Genomic DNA, 19,318 nt, shown 5'->3' with positions numbered 1-19,318 from the left:
CAATATAAATAGGCTGAACTCATTTAACCGTGGAAATGTTTATATAAGAGTGGTCGTACCTTTTTGATCGGTGTAGATAGCAGTCGGGCTCACACAAATGTGCCCGTTCTTTGACGTGAGCGCTGACGCTGCACAGTCTGGTCCCGGTTCATGACACACATCGATCGTAATAAACATTAGTTTGCTTTTGTAAATAGATTTTTCTAGAAGTCTGTGCGTACGTTTGGATGCGAGAACTGGCTGCTAAGTTGTCTGCTAATGCTGCCAAGCTAAGTTAGCAAGCTACATCTAAACTGCCATAGAGTGCTGAGCAACGGACCAATTAAAGACCTGAATTTAGCTCACAAAAATTGGGGCACAGACTTTGTTGGTACCAGTCTGTAAACATGTGATTTTGATGTAAAGTTAAGAATGTTACAGGAGTCATTAGAAGAGTATTGACTTTCTGTTGTTGCCTGCCACTGGGGGCGCTGTTCAGTCAATAAAAACTAGAGACACAGCTGTGTCTGCGGCACTGTTGCCTCACAGCAAGGAGGTCTTGGGTTTGAATCCAGTCTGGGCCCTTTCTGTGTCGGGTTTGCATGTTCACCCGCGTCTGTGTGGTTTCTCTGCGGGCGCTCTGGCTTCCTCCTAGAGTCCAAACACATGCATTTGGCTAAGTTATTTGGTGATTTTTAAATTGACCGTAGGTGTGAATGAGAGCGTGTGCGTGATTATCTCTGTGTGTTGGCCCTGTGACAGATAGGCGACCTGTCCACGGTGTCCCCGTTCACTCTATTTGATGCATGGATGACAATGAATGAATGGATTCTCGGTGGTTTATGTTGGAGCATCATATTAGGCACTTTTTACAGACAACCTAAGAAACCGGCACACAGCTGAGATGCTGGTTATGAAGTTATTAATGCACCGCACATTACCATTCCTGTAAAAATGGTAATAGCCTGAGTCAGCTTGATAAGAAATCACATAAGTGGATTCCTCAGGCATAGCTTCAGATAACAAACATCTACGAACAAGAAACAATGTTATTTAGGAGCTTAGTGCACACTTTTCTCAACCAGATGCTCAAACTGCAATAGTAAATCATCCCTAACCACTTTTGGATGCTACGTCTGTGTGTGCGTATCAACACGTTTACCTCTGCATCATTATCTGCGGTTTGGCTGTCCGGCTCACTTTAAGTGGATCAGACCACGCTATGGTGGCTGTTGTCATATTTCCACTCATATACAGTTTTAACAAGCGGTCAAGCTCGTGCAGCTTTAAAGTAGACGTCTTCTGGCATTAATCTTGACCGTGCACTCACTCATGTGTACGCTACTTTGCGTGCTTGGTAGTGAATGTGGACTGTAGGGGGTGGTGGTAGTGGGGTTTTCCATATGTACTGTATCAGGGACATTTCTGGAGTTCATTCGTCCGCCCCTCCCCCACTGACGAGAGAGGGTTAATTTATTTTTCCTTTCAATGGTGGGTGGGCAAGTCCTGCCAGCTGAGAATTATTCAGAGTAATTATCCCCCCTCTTGTTTTCACCAATAGAGGTTTTAGCCCCCCCCGCGCGCCCCCTTCACCCTTTTGTCCCGCCCGGTCACTGGGTCTCCATGGCGAGACCGGGCTCAGGCGTCGCTTTCGTCAGCGTGCTTGTTGCTCCTGGAGGCACGGCTTTCAGAAGACACACACGGACGGTGTTTTTGGATGTCAGTGTCATACAGCAGCACGCAGCAATGAGGAGAAGATTGAGTAGAAACACATTTTCCTCCCTATTCAGTCACTCGCGCATGAGTAGGCATGCGCACGCCGTCTTGGCTTAGTCACACAGCATGTGTCCTTAACCCACATTTGTTCAGCAGACACATTTTTAAAGAGTCCGTACAGACCATGAGTACAGCTCTAGTTTTCCCCATTTCGTTTCTCACAGTTCCTACAGAAGGATGTTTTTGTTTTGTTTTTTTCTTGCTGTCTTTTGTGAGCTGACAAAACGCAGCTCTTCATGTTTAATGACCCGGGCTCCATCCGTCAGCTTCTCTCCTGTAGAGTGACTTTGCTCCTGTGTCAGCGTCTCATTTTTCCTCCTCCTTCCTCCTGTCTCTGTCTTGTCGCTGCAGCAGCATCTCTCCCCTGCAGTTTGCATCCTGGCCTGCTGACCCCTGTCAGCCACAGCTGATAAAATCTGACACCTCGTCTAACACCGAGCTGGCTCAGTTAACAATTTTCCCCTGGAATCTGCCACACCACTGTTTTTTTGGGGGTTTTTGGTTTTATAGCGATGTTTACAATACGAGGACACTATGCCATATGTTTTGGTTATTTTCATCCCCATATGGTTTTGTCAATCAAATGAAATCCCCAGCCGTTTTGCAGAAACCCTTCTCTATGGCAACGAATCAGCTCACTGAGTGAAAGAGACGGACATGCATTCAGCTGCTTTTCAGAGCGATGACTGAACGAGCCGTCCGATCATCTGTCTTGATGATATCCTCACGTTCATCCGTTATCATCCCGTGTTGATAGCGCTTCCTGTTCTGCCTCCAACATAATAATTATAGGCTCCTAATTATGCCGTTAGCCGCCAGGCCCGCTCCAACACTTAGTCATGCATTCTGAGAGGGATTATGGGGAAGCATTTGCCACTAATAGGTTATGAAAGAGTGCCTTCTGTTTGTCGAGCGGACAGCTGGAGAAACCTGAGCTGTGAATGGAGCTGTGAGTGGTAAGAACGTGAGGCTGGTTTAAAAAGAAAGAAAGAAAATCCAGGTCAAACTGAAAATTAAGTGGATAGCCAGAATCGGTTTTAACGTGCCACAGAAGAAAATGGGTCAGGACTGGTAGAAACTTTAGATACACAAGGCAGAGTGTGTTGTCTGCTGTTGTTTGCAAATCTCTGTTGAAGGCTCTGATTAGCCAAACAGCGCGTCTGGTATTTCTCGTGCTGCTCGCTGTTTTATTCCTGAACATGCAAATGAGCATCTGATACATGAATTCAGATGACACCCTCCCTGATACTGAACCCACTCTCCTGTTCCTCCGGCCGAGTCGATACAATGCTTTGTTTGCAGATGACGTTTAATCTGACTGCCACTCGTACTCACCCTCGCTAATAAGACTTGTTATTCCGTCAAACTTTTTCTTACGCCCTCGTCTTCAGTGATTCATCGTCTCCCCGTCTGGTTTTGTGGGTCGCTTTCTGCTTTCAGTTCGCTAATAACAGGTCTGAGCGTCGGGCCTTAGGCCTCGATAGCGCAGTTGCCCTTCATTACCTCCTCCTCCTCGAGTTAGTGGAGCTATTGCCTGGAATGGCCTTGAATGAGACACACAACTAATTTGCATCTGCTGAACTGTCAGATATTTGAGGACACTTGCACACATGCACTCAGGCTCGCAGGCAGAGCATCGTCAGCTGTGTTTCGCATACACCATTGCATGTACAAACAGATGTATAAACACACGCACATACTTGCTCCACTGCTGAGCTATGCTTCCACACACACACACTGTTGTTGGCCGTCTGTGGTAGGAGGGAGGTAATGAGCAGTGCACGGCTCAGATGGGATATAAGGAAGGAGAATGGAAGCCCTGTTGCTGTAGAGATGGTTTCCCATGATCCCCTCAGGCTGCACAGCACTGCCAGTTCCTGAGTAATTCATTGTGACAGTTTTCCCTCTAGCGCCCCTTGTGACCTCACAGGGGTGCTGCGTCCTTCCTCCCTCCCTCCCTCCCTCTCCATCGCTCTCTCAGGTGGGCTCATACCATGCATATTTCATACATGATCCACACTGCAGCAGCACTGTTCAGCCAAGGGCCATAGGAATGGCGCAGCGTTAGTGGGTTGTCTTACACTAATACATGCACAGCATACATACACAAAACCCCCACGGACTCGTGTAGAAATCGGGGGCAACCGAAACAAACATGCTCTCTCAGTGATTTCACCCACTAACCGCAGTGTTTACACAGTCTCTGCACATCATACCTCAGCCTTTATACTGTCACGTAAATAACAATTAGCCCTTGTTCTCATTCAGTGTAAACACCAAGTGTTTGTGTAGTCAACAGTGGGAGAAGGGGAATTCCAGCAAGGTGTGCTAAGATGGTACTGCAGCTAAATCTAAGCTGTCACTAGCTAGCTTTTGTCTTTCTATGTAACAACTTTTTATCTGTCTCGCCAACCTGAACATGTTGAAGAATCTTGGACTTGAGCAGGATGAAGGAAAGCTTTGTTGATGTCAGGTTTGACGCCCTATCTGCACATGTGTACTGGGCGAAATCCTTAATGTGCTCTTTGTTTCTGCCTGCAAAAGCCTGCTTCCATGTATGGGACTAATGCGGATCACTTTCCCACAATCTGTTTTTCTTCCTTTGTTCTTTTGTTCATCTATCACCGAGACGCAAGCGATCAGCCTTCTTGTCTTTCATCGCGTTGTTGTGGCATTCATTTCTCCCTTGATGCAATAATGTAAACACACATAATTAGTTTTGAAGAACTGTTTTTTTTTGATGGGCGCACAATTGAAGGATTTCTAAAATTATAACTAGCAGGTGCTTTGTCACAACATGTTCACTGCTGCCTTATTTCATGGGCCGCTCTGACAGCAGAGTGTCGCTATTAGCAGTTAATGAACTTTTCATTTGAAAAGCGCCTCAAGGACTTGAATTACTGTGGTGAGTGCAGGACTGTGGTATGCTGATGTAAGCTGACCCACTAATGTGGTAGATGTGGAGTCATAGTGCTGTCGCAGCGATGTTCCCCGCTCTCGCCTCGTCCCTGCTGCACTCATTAGCGTCGTCATGTGTCGCATGAGGACAGGGCGACCACTTAACTCAATTTTTCCTCCTGTCCCTCTCCTCAGCTGTTCCCCCTGTCCTCTTGTGCTCCCTTCCATCACTTACGGGATTTTCCTGCCTCTTCTATCACTGCAGGGTTGGAGAGCGGAGGTGTGATTTTGAAGGAACCCGTCTCTGACAGGGAGATGGAGAACTCTTCGCTGGTCACGTTGCGCTGTGATATTGATGGACATCCCCGGTGAGTCTCCTCCCACTTCAAGATCAAAATTCAGGTTTATGAGACGGTATTCAGAACGATTTCTCTTCCTCTTTCTCTTCCTCATCCTGCTGCTTCTCAGGCCGACATGCCAGTGGTTCAAGGACGGCGTGAAGCTGACGGAGAAAACTCATCAGATCAACAATAAAGAGAGGACGCTCACCTTCAAGAATGCCAGTCCGGATGATAATGGCCTGTACTACTGCTGCGCCAAAAATGCAGCTGGGCACGTCTGCAGTAACACCAACTACACTCTTAACATTATAGGTGTGTGTGTGACCTTGTGCAACAAATATCAGATCTGCAAGAATATAAAACTGACATATGATATATTATAGAGAAACATTAGGGCTGTAAGATGATACCATATTGATTTTACTTTGCTGTCAGGTGTGCTACTCGATCCACTAATTGATTGTAGGTCACTAATCAAAGGTTTTCAGGATGTAGTGAGTTTCCCACATTTCCGCACCTGGAAATGGAGACGACCAGGTGTGTGTGGTTAAAGAGCATTAGTGGTGAGAGAAAGCAGGAAGCAGAAAAAAGTTACAGTGCGTGTAATGTGATTACCTTTAAGTCTGTTAGCGACTTCCTCCCACACCACCCACACATACAGAACAGTATTGTAACATGCCTTAAAAGAACAATAACAGCAGCTCCCTCAGCATCAGGGTCTCCTCCGTGTGTCTAACAACAACTACCTCTGCTACAGTTTATTCTACAGGTAGGTTCTTTCCTACAAGCTCTCGTCGTGTTGTTTGCTCCGTTTCTCCCCCGTGTATAAGGTTTGCAGCACAGCACTCAATCAGCATGAGAAACCTGACGCCCTGTTCCGCTTCACATAGCCACCTGCAACACAGAGACATCGGATTAGCACCTGTGTTGAGAAAGAAAGGATAATTGTTCAGTTTCAGGTTACGGTGTCACCACCCTCTGCTCTTCTATAGGGCTTAACCTTAAGGAAAAGGCTGACAGATTTAAACTGGTTTTCAGTGCACGCTCTCAGATCGTAGGCTGAGGCTTCCCGTTGACGTCCTGGGTGGGCCAGGTGTGCTCTGAATGCACGCCTTTCTTTATCTTCACTCAAACCACTCGTAATGTCCTATAACTGCTACTGGCACCATTCCTTCAGCAGCTCTGCTGATACTCACGTGTTTTCCCGATCTCTTCCTAGTGCGTGTGCTTTAACTCGACGTCCTTCTGCTTTGCATCCGGAGTGTAACAATTTAGTAAAATCTGTGTAGCTATTACTCCTCCTTTAGGTTGTACCAGACTTAATCTGAAGTTTTGGCAGGTCTGAGCAGTGTTTGCTAACACTGAGAGGTCTGCTTGTGGCTGGTAGAAAGGGCCAAATGAAAGTGAACATAAGGAAAAATGCAGCAGCTGAAGCATTTTTCAGGTCATTTAAAACTCAGTGATTGATTTAATATGTAATTTAAAACTGGGGTTTGCGGATTTTGCACTGAGTTTTTCTTCTTTCCTGTGGAGCTGTTTCTAACCCTGTTTTCCAGGAATAACTAGTTTATGGAGCATTGCAGAAAAGAAAAAGATTATCTCTTATGTGTGATTCTACGATCTGTAAGAGCGAAAAAAAAAAAAAAGAGAGAGAGAGAAAAGGCAGGGAAGCTGCCGGTTCTGTTTTCTGACCTCATTAAGTCTGTCCTAGGGGCCCCTGTGGTGTTGACACACTGCCACCTGAACACTGCTGGCTCACCAGCCTCCTGCTGCTGTTGGCAGCTTTTAATAAAGCCGGAGTAGTTTGGTGTGATGCACGAGCGTCCACGCAGATGGAACTTGATGGTCCGTTGCCTGTAATCATACAGATGTTCTACCTCTCTAACAGATAAGAGCTTCCCGCGGCCGGTGGTCACTCCTGAGGACCAGGTGGTAGTGAGGAACGGGGAGGCTGTGTTCCACTGCCAGTTCACTGCAGAGCCGGCGCCCACGTTGGAGTGGTACCACGAAAACGAGCTGCTGGCAAACAAGTCCAGGTATGTTGAGTGCTAAATCTTTCCCTCTGTGTCACTTTGTTGTTTCTCATCATACAATATTGTGTAAAAGTCGTGAGTCACTTTTCATTTCTTTATTATTTTTCCTTCAAGGAGCAAGACCTTGGTATAATTTATTAAAGTGACCTTGAGCAATAGTTCTCCAGACTTTAATTTTTCTTTCGACATTGGCTCCTATTTGACTTTTTTCCCCTTGTCCATGGCCATTTTCAAAGGAAGGTTTGTTTCTTAAGCCACTTAACATTCATATGAATCATTCAAGCACACAAAAGACACCTAATTCCAGGGATGAACCAGTGTAGTGTTTATATATAAGAGATAACCGAGCAAAGAAAAAAAATGATGACAGTTTCAGGGATAAAATAGTGTTTCCACACCAACAAAGTGAATCATATTTCAGCACAGTTTGATGTGTGTTCTTACGAATTTGAGGAAACTGGACAGAAGGAGGAAAGAAGTGACCGGCATGTGCAGGACTTGAGAAATGCATCTGGCCCTTCTGTTGATCCATCTACTGTTTACTGACGCCTCATCAGAAATGGCCTCAGTGGAAGTGTGGCTGTCGTGAGTGCCTACAACCATCTGTAAAATGTGGTGAAAGAAAGCCTGAACAAGAGAGTACAGGCTTTGCAGCATGATTCCCAACACACTGCCAATGCAGTAAAAGCACACCTGGATAGAAGAACACGCACTGGAACACTATCAGTCATGGATTGGCCTCCCGAGAGCCCAGACCTGTTGAAGAATAAAGGTGGTCACACCAAACAGTGACTGATAATTTGATAAATTGGGCTGTTTTTGCCTTATATACCTTATTTCCATTTATGCTTATGTATGTTTAACTAAACCACTCTACCTATTATATATCTTTTCTAGTAAAATATAAAGAAATGAGATGTGGCTCAAGGCTTTTGCTCAGCGCTGTACGTCTTAACTACGATTCCTCCTCTTCCATCTTGCATCCACCCCTTTTCACCCCTCTTCCTTCTCCTTACCATCATATAAGCATGATTCCTGTGTATCTGAGTGTGCAGCCATTGGTATTCCTATGAGCCCGATGAGGTGGAACCCCAGCATCGGGCTCTTGCCTCTCTATGTGCTGTTTCAACACAAAGCTCAAGATAAATTGCACATTGAGGAATGTTATTACTGGGAAAAAAGCACGGTAAAGTTTATTTTCTTCAGTCTGCACATCACTGGAACAAACCCATTCTCTGTAACCTATCAGAGAAGTCTGCAGGTCTCCAGTGTCCACGCTCTGAGAGGAAAAGACCCTCGAGCTACACTCAGATTACCAGCATATCCCCCGTCTTTATAAATAGGACTTCATAATAAATTTCTATATATCATGCCAGCTTTCATAGCGCCTCATGCTTATACATGAGCCCGTTCCGCACGTAGAGTACAATCCTGCTTTTCTATTTTGAAGTGATTACTGTGCTCGTTGAGCTAGGCAGGGTGAATGACTCCAATATCAATAGTTAGTCATTTGTGTAATGAGCCTGTCAGAGGCAGGTTTGGTCACCTAGGCAGTGATGAGGACTCAGTAATAAGCATGAAAGCCTAACCTCTTTGTGGCTAGGTTATTCCACAGCAGCCTGGTGTTTTGTGTGATTTAGTTTATTGATCTGGGCTGATTATAGTCCCTAAGTTACGCAGCTCTCTGCAGTGATATCATCTGTGTCTGCACTTAGGCTGTTTAGATAACCTCCCCTAGCGAATGAATGAATAACTAGTGTAGACTGTTTTTCCAAATGTGTGAAACCAAGAAAAAAAAACCCCACACACACACCATCTGGAGCTTAAGGCTATTTTTTTGCAGCCAGTTTCTGCCCCACGGGTCAAACGTGTGAAACCATACTCGTGATTGCCTTTAAAAATCGCTCTTTGCTCATTTTGTTTTCTAGTTATTTTGGCCTGTTTCCACAGACTAGTTCTCCGTCTCACAGGTGGAAATGTACACCAGCTTCCAAAGCTCATTTCCCTCTTTCTCCTAAACAAAGAAGAAGGGATGACACAGAAATCTCACTTTTCCTGAGGGAATCCACTGTGGAACTAGATATTCTTATATGAATCCCCGCTTTTGGAAAACTCTTCTGAGGGAATGCAGATCATTCTGCAGTGGCTTTCCTTTTTCCTCTCCGAGTATTTGTTTTTCCCATGAGCTCTGCAGTGACTTGGGATCTTCTGTTTTTGCTGTGCCGGATGCTCAGCTCCTTTTCTGTCATCCCCGAAGCTGGTTTAAGGTCTGCCTTTAATTACTCCTCATTCTGTCCATCACTGACACTGATACTCCCATCGGCCTGACAGACTCCAGGGGCCAGCTGTCAGGACAGGCCTCCTGAAGCACGAGATTTTTTTTTCTTTTTAATTAACTCAAAATGTAGGACACATTTGTTTCTTTGTTTTCCGTGGACAGATTCTTAGCATTTACCTCTACAGATTTAGAGCAGCAGATGGCTTGGGTTTACTGAATTGGGCCAAATTAGAATGGAAAGTCCAAATTTTCGGGCAGTTGACTTGCAGGTCAAAGCGAAACCTCTAAGAAAGGTTTGCAGATGCAGACTGAGAAAGATTTGAGGTTCGTTGGCTGTATTTGTGCAGAAATCTTCTCTCCGCTGTGCTTTTCTCTGCGAAGAATGTGCGAAATGTTGTTTGTGGATCAGTGATTGAGAGAGATTGTTTCTTTCTCTTCTTCTACAGAGTCTTCCTTCTATCCAACGGGACGCTGCTGATCACCCAGGTCAAGCCCAGGAACACGGGGACCTACAGATGTGTCGGTCGCGGCCTCAGAGGATCACAGGTTACGCTGGAGGCCTCCCTCCTCATAGCTGGTATTTCAAACACGTACACACATACAAAACTCGAGCGTAAACAATTAGAAACCCCTGTTATCCTATAATCCGAGTGGAACGGGCTACATATGAACACTGCCCTCCATCTCTCCTGCTCTAATCCCCCCTCCCTCCTCCTCCTTCTTCTGCCGCTTTCACTTAGTGCCCAGATCTCTCCGATGATAATCACATTCCTGTATTGACATCCGGCCCAGCTGCATCCACTACCACGCGCCGTACAGAAGCATTTTGCTGCTTCCCCTTCATATTGTTTCCCCTAAGCGTCCAGCTGTTTTCCAAGCATTTTTAACCCATCAAGTTTCCTCCAAAGTGAACAGCACCTGGCACTCGCTTTACTCAAGCAGTAGATGTTACATTAGATAACTCATCAGTGTGACTCAACCAGGGTAATGAGCAGTGTAATTAGGAGGTTGTGAAATGCCGAACGTCATTAAAACACGCTGCAGCTTTCCTTGCATGAGATGACTGTTTCTAAAGTGTTATAAATCAGTGTAATGTGAAAATGACATTTTAAGACTACAACAAATAAAAGTCTTTGGTGGTGCAAAAGAAGAAGAAGTTAAAAGGAACCAAATTATATACAAGTCCAAACACAGTGAAGCTGTTTTAATATTGTGCATGCACTAACAAAGCCGGCTCTTTCCTTGCGCCGCGTCTTCCCAGATAACCTCTTGAAACAACTTTAAAACAGCTCATTGAGGTTGAAACTACAACAAGATGACTGTAGTATCTTCTCATCTTACTAATCAGCCAGCTTTTTGAAATGCAAGTGCACGCACGTCAAATATTTTGAATAAGCTCAGGGCTAAAATTTCTTTGCATTTCAATGTCCCGGGCACTTTTTTTTTCCCTTCCCCTCTCCAGCAGCCCCTTTTCTCCCCACAAGGGTTTTGGATTAACAAGGTACAACTGTATCTGCAGTTTTAACCCAGTGAACCACAGCTCCATTTAAATACCTTAATTCACTTAATCTGATGCTAATCCCTGCAGGCATTATAGGGGATTGTGTCACAGTAGAATTCAGTGTTTAGGGACAAGTTGAAACAGTCGCTCCCATCGTGGCTCCGCCTCATTCATTTCAGTGCCCTCCCTCTTCTCGCAGCTCTGCTTCTATTTCATCTGCTGAGAAATGTGTTTTCTTCTCATTAATTGATTTAGATCTTAGGCTCGTACAAGGTTAAAGCACAGGTTGATGATTATTAGCGGTCCTCTAATGAATCAGCGTCAGCATTTGAATTGCTAAGTCAGTTCGTAACATTTGCTCGCTCTCTCTGGTTCCCGCTACAGAAATAGAAGACATGGTGCCCCGGGCGTCGAAGGTTTTCACAGTGAACAGCCTGCAGCAGGTAGAATGCAACGCCCCACGTGGCAAACCTCCGCCAGTGGTGTGGTGGGAGAGAGAAGGTCAGCGGGTGCCCACAGAGGGCCGAGTACACCAAGATGGGAAATATCTGGTCTTCAGTCCCACGGAGAAGGGAGATTCGGGCACCTACACCTGCGTGGCCGAGAATAAGGCTGGACGCAGGATACAGGAGGTCACCTTCACTGTGGCCAGTAAGTCCTACAAAGACCACTTTAAATGCACCCTAAATTCACTTTAACTAAGTACAGAAAGTACTTTTAAAGTGGTTGTTTGTCGTTTGTATGTATACACGGAGATGATCAAAGTTTAGATTGTAACTGTGGTGTTGCAGGCATTTAAAAGGAAGATGGGATCTTGAGAGCTAAGAAGCATGATGCGTAGAGCATGAAGTGAGAGGGCAGAGCGCAAGCTTGCTAATGTTAGTAGGATACATCCAGAATCCCAGATGTATCCTACAGTAGGTTTATTAATGCTGGGAGCATTGCGTCCTCTAACAGAAGCTAATGTGTATTTTGTCTGTTCAGTGAGCCTAGGTGATTGACACATTGGATATTCCTTCAGGGCAGCGATATGTAGCTGAAGAGTTGTCTCTTTGTCCACAGCTCCCCCAGTGTGGGTGGACATGCCTAAGGACAGCCATTTAGAAGAAGGTAAACCCGGTTACCTCCACTGTCACGCTCAAGCCAACCTCCAACCTGAGGTCACCTGGTTCCGCAGCAGCAACATCATTCAGCCCGAGGTAGGTTTTCACTTTCCTCACTGTCTTTTTCTTTTAACGACATACAGAAGAAAGCTGGTCTGTTTGTGCCTTCACAGTTTTACTAAAACTTTTTGTCTTTTTTTTTTGTCTCACCAGGACATCCGGTTTAAGATATTCCCTAACGGGACGCTCAGGATCAACAATGTGGAGGTCTATGATGCACATGTGTACAGCTGTCAAACCAAAACTCTGGGTGGACAGCTGACGGGATATGCTAAGGTCGCTGTGCTCGGTAAGATGCGTGGGAATCACTTAGCTGATCAGTATATACAGTGGATCATCCTTTGTTTGCTCCGAATCTATTTGAAGATATTTCCCGGAGATAAAGATGATGTGTAATGAGCGAGGGAATGATGAGCAATACGGCGCTGAGATGAAAAATAAATGCGATGTGGTCATGGCTGTGGGCTTGTGTGCGTGGTTTTCTATAACTGTGTTGTGGATCTGGGGACCCTGCAGGACACCCACAGAGATGTAAAATATGACTCACACACAGCAGCTTTAGCTTAGCCTCCATTTGTAACGTGGTATCTCCATGATCAATTCTTATCTGATCTCATAAAAGGTGTGACATGCCATGATCTCAACCTCTGATAGATCTCAGCTTTTACGCTCATCAGATCTGTGTGCTCGTCGTGCCTGTTGACACATTTTTCCCAAATATGTCTGAACATGATTTGCGTCAGCTTAGTGTCATCCGTGTGTGACGTGTGCTGTGCTTTTACTTGTGTTTCAGAGAAACTAAAGTTCACCCCAACCCCGCAGCCTTCCCAGTGCTTGGAATTGGACAAAGAGATCCCCATCCAGTGCTCTGCTAAAGGAAGAGAGCCCCCCACCATCCGCTGGTCCAAAACAGGTCTGCTGCCGCTGATTCCACTTGCTATAGCTTCAGATCTGATGAGGAATGGCTGTTGAGCAATATTTCACCCAGAACCCTTTAGCAGGCATTAATTCTTCAATGCTTATGATGACAAATGTAATTTCCGCAAGAATATGTAGCAACTTGTGTAGAATAAACACAACGTGAGGGCGATTTATCACCACAGATCACTTCCCTCCTCCATCTGCAGTAGCCATAATAGTCTAATTAACCACTTGAATCCCACATGGATAACCAGACCAGCTCTTGTCCCCGTGTGTCTCTCTGGCTCCCCCTGCAGATGGAGGAGAGCTGCCGCCTCACGTCAAGCAGAAAAACGGCCAGCTCCGTTTCACCAAAGTCACTCGAAGCGACGCTGGCAACTACACCTGCATCGCCTCCAACAGCCTCCAGGGGGAGATCCGGGCCTTTGTGACCCTCACCGTAGCCGGTAAACCACTGTCTCATCGTCATGGAAGCAGGGAGTAGTGAAAGAAAGGGTCCACGCTACTGTATTAGTCATCAGCCCCACATCAGGAGGACTTGTGGTCTTGGTGCATGTGAGGGTGGTTTTATAGCAAGGCGGTCACTGATCATTGCCATTAAGTTTCAAACACAGCAGCATTTATTGTGTAGTTGGTGGCCTTTTTACAGTCTGGTTAATGAATTGCGTTTGGGTTGTAGATTATCTGGGAGGACAGTGACCACAATCAGCACAAGCTGTAAAAGAGGTGCTGTCGCCCCAGATGTGGTTAAAGTGTTGTATTAATATGATTTGTTTGTTTCTGTGCGTGTTTGTGTGTGTGCTTTTTGTGTACAAACAGTGCACGTTCGCTTCAAGGTGGAACCAGACAACACGACGGTGTACCAGGGTCACACTGCGATCCTGCACTGTCAGGCCACGGGCGATCCCAAGCCTCACATCCACTGGGTGGGTAAAGACAAGCCGCTGGACATCAGTAATAACAGAAGGTAAACGAAACACATTTGTCTTCTCCACAGCTCAGCCTTCGTGGATTAGGATTACACAGTTGACACGACTGATTAAAGCTCCATCTCCACACATTCGTTGTGGATTTAGCTTGTGCTAACATAGAATTATAACCTTGGAAACAAACGAGTATGAGAGTTCACGTTTCATTTGCTCCGTCAGAACGTGCCAGAGCAAATAAAGCTATTATTTAAACACGCTTTCCCCACTTTCCTGTGCTGGGCCAATCATAGCCCTGATGGTCTAATTTGGTAATGTTAGCTAAATATATTAATGTATTCTGAAGCATTGCATTTCTTGACCCTGAATTGCACAAATTATAGCCATTATCTTTAAATCAGATGATTTTTAATGATGCAGATATAAAATCAGATTCAGATTGGACACTGAGACCTCTGTGTTTTTCTGTCTCGCTCCTTCTTCCAGGTTCCAAACGATGCCCAATGGCTCCCTAGTGATCAGGGACGTGACTACGGATGACACCGGCAAATATACCTGTGTGGCCGGAAACAGCTGCAGCATCAAAGACCGCGTGGCTCAGCTGTATGTAGTGGGTGAGTTTGGCACACTCGTACATACTTGCATACACGGGCTTTGCTTTATCAGGAGCAAATGGGCACAGAATCACAAGTGTAGGGTGAAGGCTTTAATTAAACCTTCAGCCTCTGTCTGTTATCCGTGCGGACAGGTTAATAACCACAGGCGCGTCTCTGACGCCACGGCTGTCACCGAGGTGATGGGATCGGGCAGACGCTGGATCTAATAAAGCTTCGCAATTACAGTCACGCACTAGCACTCGTGTCCCACATCACCTCTTTTTCTCCCAAAGTAGCAGGATGGTATTCCAGCTTTGCTTTTTTGTTTTGGAGACAATTAAATTTAGATGTTTGTCGCGCCTTGTAAAAGACAAGTAATTGACTGTAACAGGGCAGCTCAGATAAATGGAAGGACCGTATGTACGTTTGTAAGTCGGTTTGTGGTTTTAACTGTGTTAAAATTCACCACAAATACCTTTTCTATCATCCGCTTGTTCCAATCTTATTTTTAAAATCCTGTTCTATGAAACGTTTACGTTCGTGTTTACACTAAAGTTGATGCTTTTACCATCAACTGTGTTGCATCTTTCACTGTGGTGAAAGATTTAGCGTTCTGGTAACACAGTCTGTTGTGTGTGTAAGACTTAAATCCATGCACAGTGTACTTCTTAGCCACGTTTTAGTCAGCCCCAATTTTCACCTGTGCCAAACAGACAAACCGGTGCATTTCCCGACTGAAGAGGATGAAAAGGCTCCTTACAAGATGATCCAAACAATCGGTCTGTCGGTGGGAGCGGCTGTGGCCTACATCATTGTGGTCCTGGGACTCATGTTCTACTGCAAGAAGAGACGCAACGCCCAAAGAATGCAGAAGGGCCAGGATGGAGAGGAGCCCGAGATGGAGTGCCTTAATGGTATGATTGCTGATAAAGTTGTGGTTACAGTTACACAATAATCCTGTATGCTATTTCAAGATCTTTGCTGCCACCCTGTGTTCATTTTATTGATTACACTTAACATGTAAAAAGGCAAAAAAAAGTTTTGAGCAGAGCAACAAGTATCAGTTTGTTTCCTCCGTTCTATATTCTGTATATACAATGCATTTTAACATATTATATAAAACATGTTCTAAATCGATCAGATTTATTCATATTTGTACTACGTCTGTGACCTTTGACCCAGTAGAATATTTGTTGTGTTCATCAGGCGGAGCAGTCCAACAGAACGGCCACACCACTGCTGAGATCCAGGAAGAGGTGGCGCTCACCAACATGGGTACCATCGCAACCACAGAGAAACGCCATAGCCACGTCAACAACGATAAGCTCCACTTTCCCCGGACAAACCTACAGACCATCACGACTTTAGGTAGAGTAGTCTATGCATCTCTGTTTTCTGTGAAAAAAGTGTATTGCGCTTCTGCGCTCACATTTTGCTGTGTGTCACGTGAATGTTTGCTCAGGAAAAGGGGAGTTTGGGGAGGTGCTGCTATCCAAAGCTAAGGGAATCGAAGAGGGCGAGGAGGAGACGGTGGTTCTTGTGAAGAGCCTGCAGACCAGAGATGAGCAGCTCCAACTCGACTTCCGCCGGGAAGCAGAAATGTTCGCCAAGCTAAGCCACCCCAACGTGGTCCGCCTGCTGGGCCTCTGCAGGGAGGCGGATCCTCACTACATGATCCTAGAGTACTATGACCTGGTAATCTCACACTAACACACATACAGGCACAAACGCAGAAGAAGTGCAGAAATTTTGTTTTGTACCTGACGCACTGCTCTCTATGTCTGCTTTTCTCATGCCAGGGAGATCTAAAGCAGTTCCTGAGAATTTCCAAAAGCAAAGATGACAAAGTCAAGAGTCAGCCTATCAGCACCAAGACCAAAGTAAGCAGTGATCTGTGCAGCACGAGTGACGTATAACAGCCTTCTGCACACCAGAAGCCATTGAAATAAACGGAAACGGAAATAAACTGTTATACAGAGCTCTGTATTTTTGTCTTTGGGCTCTGCTGCAGTATCGTGTAGGCCATCCTGTCTGAAACAGGCCATTGTAGCTTGACCTTTAACCTTCTGAACTCATCACTGTTAAGTTACAGTAACCATTGAGGAATTGTTGAACTTTGCTCACTTTGAACTTCTATGTTCTTATCAAAGTCTCTCTACCTTTTCCCCCTCCAGGTTTCCATCTGCACTCAGGTGGCTCAGGGCATGGAGCATCTTTCCAATCACCGCTTCGTTCACAAAGACCTCGCCGCCCGAAACTGCCTGATCAGCAGTCAGAGGCGTGTCAAAGTGTCGTCACTCAGCCTCAGCAAGGACGTTTACAACAGGTCTGTTCAAAAACATACAATAAAGTCTCCTCTGAGTAGAATCATCTGGTTAATATTTCCATCCCTTTGTTATTTCTCTGGTGTTCACATGTGTAGTGAGTACTACCACTACAGGCAGGCGTGGATCCCGCTGCGCTGGCTCCCAACAGAGTCTGTGTTTGAAGATGACTTCTCCACCAAGTCGGACGTGTGGGCCTTCGGAGTGTTGATGTGGGAAGTATTCAGTCATGGGGAAATGCCATACACCAAACTGAGCGACGACGAAGTGTTAGAAGGTGAGTTTGACGCTGCAACACATTACTGTCTTTACCCCAGGAAGAGGGAATCGCTCTTTAAAAGGCATCTCATCCCATTTTTCTGCAGGTCTCCAGGCAGGAAAGCTGAAGCTACCCCTTCCGGACGGATGCCCCTCTAAAATCTACAAGCTGATGGTCCGCTGCTGGGCGCTGAGCCTCAAAGAGCGCCCCTCGTTCACCGACATCGTCCACGCCCTGGGAGAGCTGCCCTCTGACAGCAAAGTCTGAAGTGACCAATCATCTCACAGCAGAAAGGAACTGTTACCAACTCTGCCCCGCCCCCCTTCCCCTAAAATACAGACAGGAATGCTGGATTATTTAGTCTCACACATTTCAGGGAAGAGAGTTGAGGGGGAAGAAAAAAGAAAAAAAAAAACTTTAATTTTTTATGCATTTCAACAATTTTTTGAGTGTAGACTTGTTTGCTATATGAGTGGAACTGCACTCACCTTTGTATGAATGGCTTCGTGCGAGCAGTGCCAGGAGTTTGCCTTCACCGCAGTATGGACGATCCTCCCCCACCTCCAGCCTCCGCCTGTGGTTCCACTGTGACCCCGCCCGTCTGCGGCCGTTTTCGTTTCACGGAGCCTCACGACCTCAGTGCCTCTGCCCCTTCACACACACTCACACACACTCACACACTCTAACTTTGTAGGAATGATGGTGCATTCGCTGGCTCTGATTAGTGCAAAGGATTTGCCTGAAATGTCACGTCACCACTTAACTCCTTGGAGTTTTCTCATTAATCTAAAGAGGATATTGAAGAGAAAGTGGGGCACAGTGGGACTGCAGTGGAGCGATGAAGCCTCTGTAGATAATCAGCCACTTTACTAGTGTGTCGAGTGAGGTCGTTTAAACTGGTCTGTTCCCCTCGCAATTACATCGAGCTGCATCCCGAGTCCGCCACCCTGACCCCTCAGGTGTCTGCTCTCTCTCCACCGGGTACAATCCCCCAAATTGTTTGCTTTTGTGTGTTTGAGTGAGTGTGTGTGTGTACATGCACTGAACTGTTGTCCCTACAGACAGATAAGGAATGGGGTTTTGCATGAAGGTTTGTGGAAAACAAGTGATCCGTGTTACGGTAACACTTCAGGAACAACGACAACAAAGAAGCATGTTTTATAGCCAAGGAACATGTTGAACGGATGAGATCGTGCCAGTGTGGGCTTTATACATTTTTATAAGTGTGCTCTGTCTGTTAACTTTGAGGTGCTTACAGGTCACTGCTGATGGGTAGGAGTACTCATTTTTACCACACGAACACCATCGTGTCCTCTCAGCTGCAGGAATTGAACCCGCCGCCACGTTTGACCTGCTTTATTCTCTCCAGAGGTCCAATCACAGTTTCTCTCCTGGTCCACCTGTTTTGTGCAATGCTGCGAAGCGGACCATCACACCAGGCAGTGTGTACATAATGTTAGAAGCCTTGCACTAACTTCACTTAAAAGATTATCCCTTTTTTTTATATATATATATATATAAATATATATATCATGTTGTGTAGAAGGACATGCAGGTGCCTGGTTATTTATGATGAAGGTCCTGTCTTTTGTTTTTTTAACTGTAATAGAAAGGTACTTCTGTGAGGTGGTTTATGCTATGTATTCATTCTCACGGTCCATCTCGGTGTGCGTTCAGTCTGGTAACCGGCTGGGTATGCTAACACAAAGTACAAAGGAGGTCAAAAGAGTGACTGCAGGTCACCAGTGCTCGTTTAAGTGCCTAGTAAATGAAGGATTATCTTAACCGTTTCCCTTTCTGTTTGTTGTTGTTTTTACATCATCTAATCATATGCGATGGCCTTTGTTTATGAACCTGTTTTTATACGTTGTTTTTAGTGTAATATTTTGTTTTTATGAATGCTAGGCACTCACAACTAGACCTCTTTCTTTTTTTAAAATCTGCTTCAGCACATGTTCACAGTAATCACAGATGTATACAAAAGCATACATGCTGCTGTCAATAAAGGTTCACAGTGTTTTTACCCAGTTTGTTGTGACAGTTACTTTAACTTCTTAATATTTTCAGCTCAGTGTTTATGCTGAGGTTGTAACAAATATTTGAAAAAAAAAATGTGGTAATTCAGCTGTGTACAAGTTCACCCCCAAATAAGGTGTTGGAGTGGTGAGAAATAAATGCCTTGTTTTTTGTATTGAAGTGAAAATATGTTGTAAATCATGGAGCTGGTGGCTTCTTCACTGATACCAGAGTGTTGTGTGACACGGTCTTCTTGCAGCCGCGTTACAACAAAATATGAGGTTAAGAATAAGTGATGAAATCTTAA

The 19,318-nt window shown here is 45.3% G+C and overlaps 1 protein-coding gene across 1 annotated transcript in view; it reads left to right on the top strand.

Annotated features, from left to right (window-relative positions):
- The window catches only part of ptk7b (protein tyrosine kinase 7b), an 86,487-nt gene extending 67,471 nt beyond the window's left edge, over positions 1 to 19,016 (top strand). The window contains exons 3-20 of the mRNA XM_005742402.1: positions 4,919 to 5,021; positions 5,122 to 5,306; positions 6,883 to 7,030; positions 9,752 to 9,882; positions 11,191 to 11,457; positions 11,869 to 12,005; positions 12,123 to 12,258; positions 12,763 to 12,882; positions 13,187 to 13,336; positions 13,710 to 13,857; positions 14,303 to 14,430; positions 15,126 to 15,326; positions 15,619 to 15,780; positions 15,875 to 16,107; positions 16,212 to 16,292; positions 16,587 to 16,738; positions 16,835 to 17,013; positions 17,102 to 19,016. Coding sequence (XP_005742459.1) covers positions 4,919 to 5,021; positions 5,122 to 5,306; positions 6,883 to 7,030; positions 9,752 to 9,882; positions 11,191 to 11,457; positions 11,869 to 12,005; positions 12,123 to 12,258; positions 12,763 to 12,882; positions 13,187 to 13,336; positions 13,710 to 13,857; positions 14,303 to 14,430; positions 15,126 to 15,326; positions 15,619 to 15,780; positions 15,875 to 16,107; positions 16,212 to 16,292; positions 16,587 to 16,738; positions 16,835 to 17,013; positions 17,102 to 17,262 — 2,822 coding nt within the window. The 3' untranslated portion in view covers positions 17,263 to 19,016. The remainder of the gene's footprint in view (positions 1 to 4,918; positions 5,022 to 5,121; positions 5,307 to 6,882; positions 7,031 to 9,751; positions 9,883 to 11,190; positions 11,458 to 11,868; positions 12,006 to 12,122; positions 12,259 to 12,762; positions 12,883 to 13,186; positions 13,337 to 13,709; positions 13,858 to 14,302; positions 14,431 to 15,125; positions 15,327 to 15,618; positions 15,781 to 15,874; positions 16,108 to 16,211; positions 16,293 to 16,586; positions 16,739 to 16,834; positions 17,014 to 17,101) is intronic.
- The last annotated feature ends 302 nt before the right edge of the window (positions 19,017 to 19,318 follow it).

Source organism: Pundamilia nyererei, unplaced genomic scaffold, assembly GCF_000239375.1.
Source record: "Pundamilia nyererei isolate P.nyererei 1_Seehausen unplaced genomic scaffold, PunNye1.0 scaffold00120, whole genome shotgun sequence".
In the NCBI taxonomy this organism is placed as follows: Eukaryota; Metazoa; Chordata; class Actinopteri; order Cichliformes; family Cichlidae; genus Pundamilia; species Pundamilia nyererei.
The sequence above is the reverse complement of the archived record's forward strand: the minus strand, read 5'-3'. Positions and strand labels throughout refer to the sequence as shown.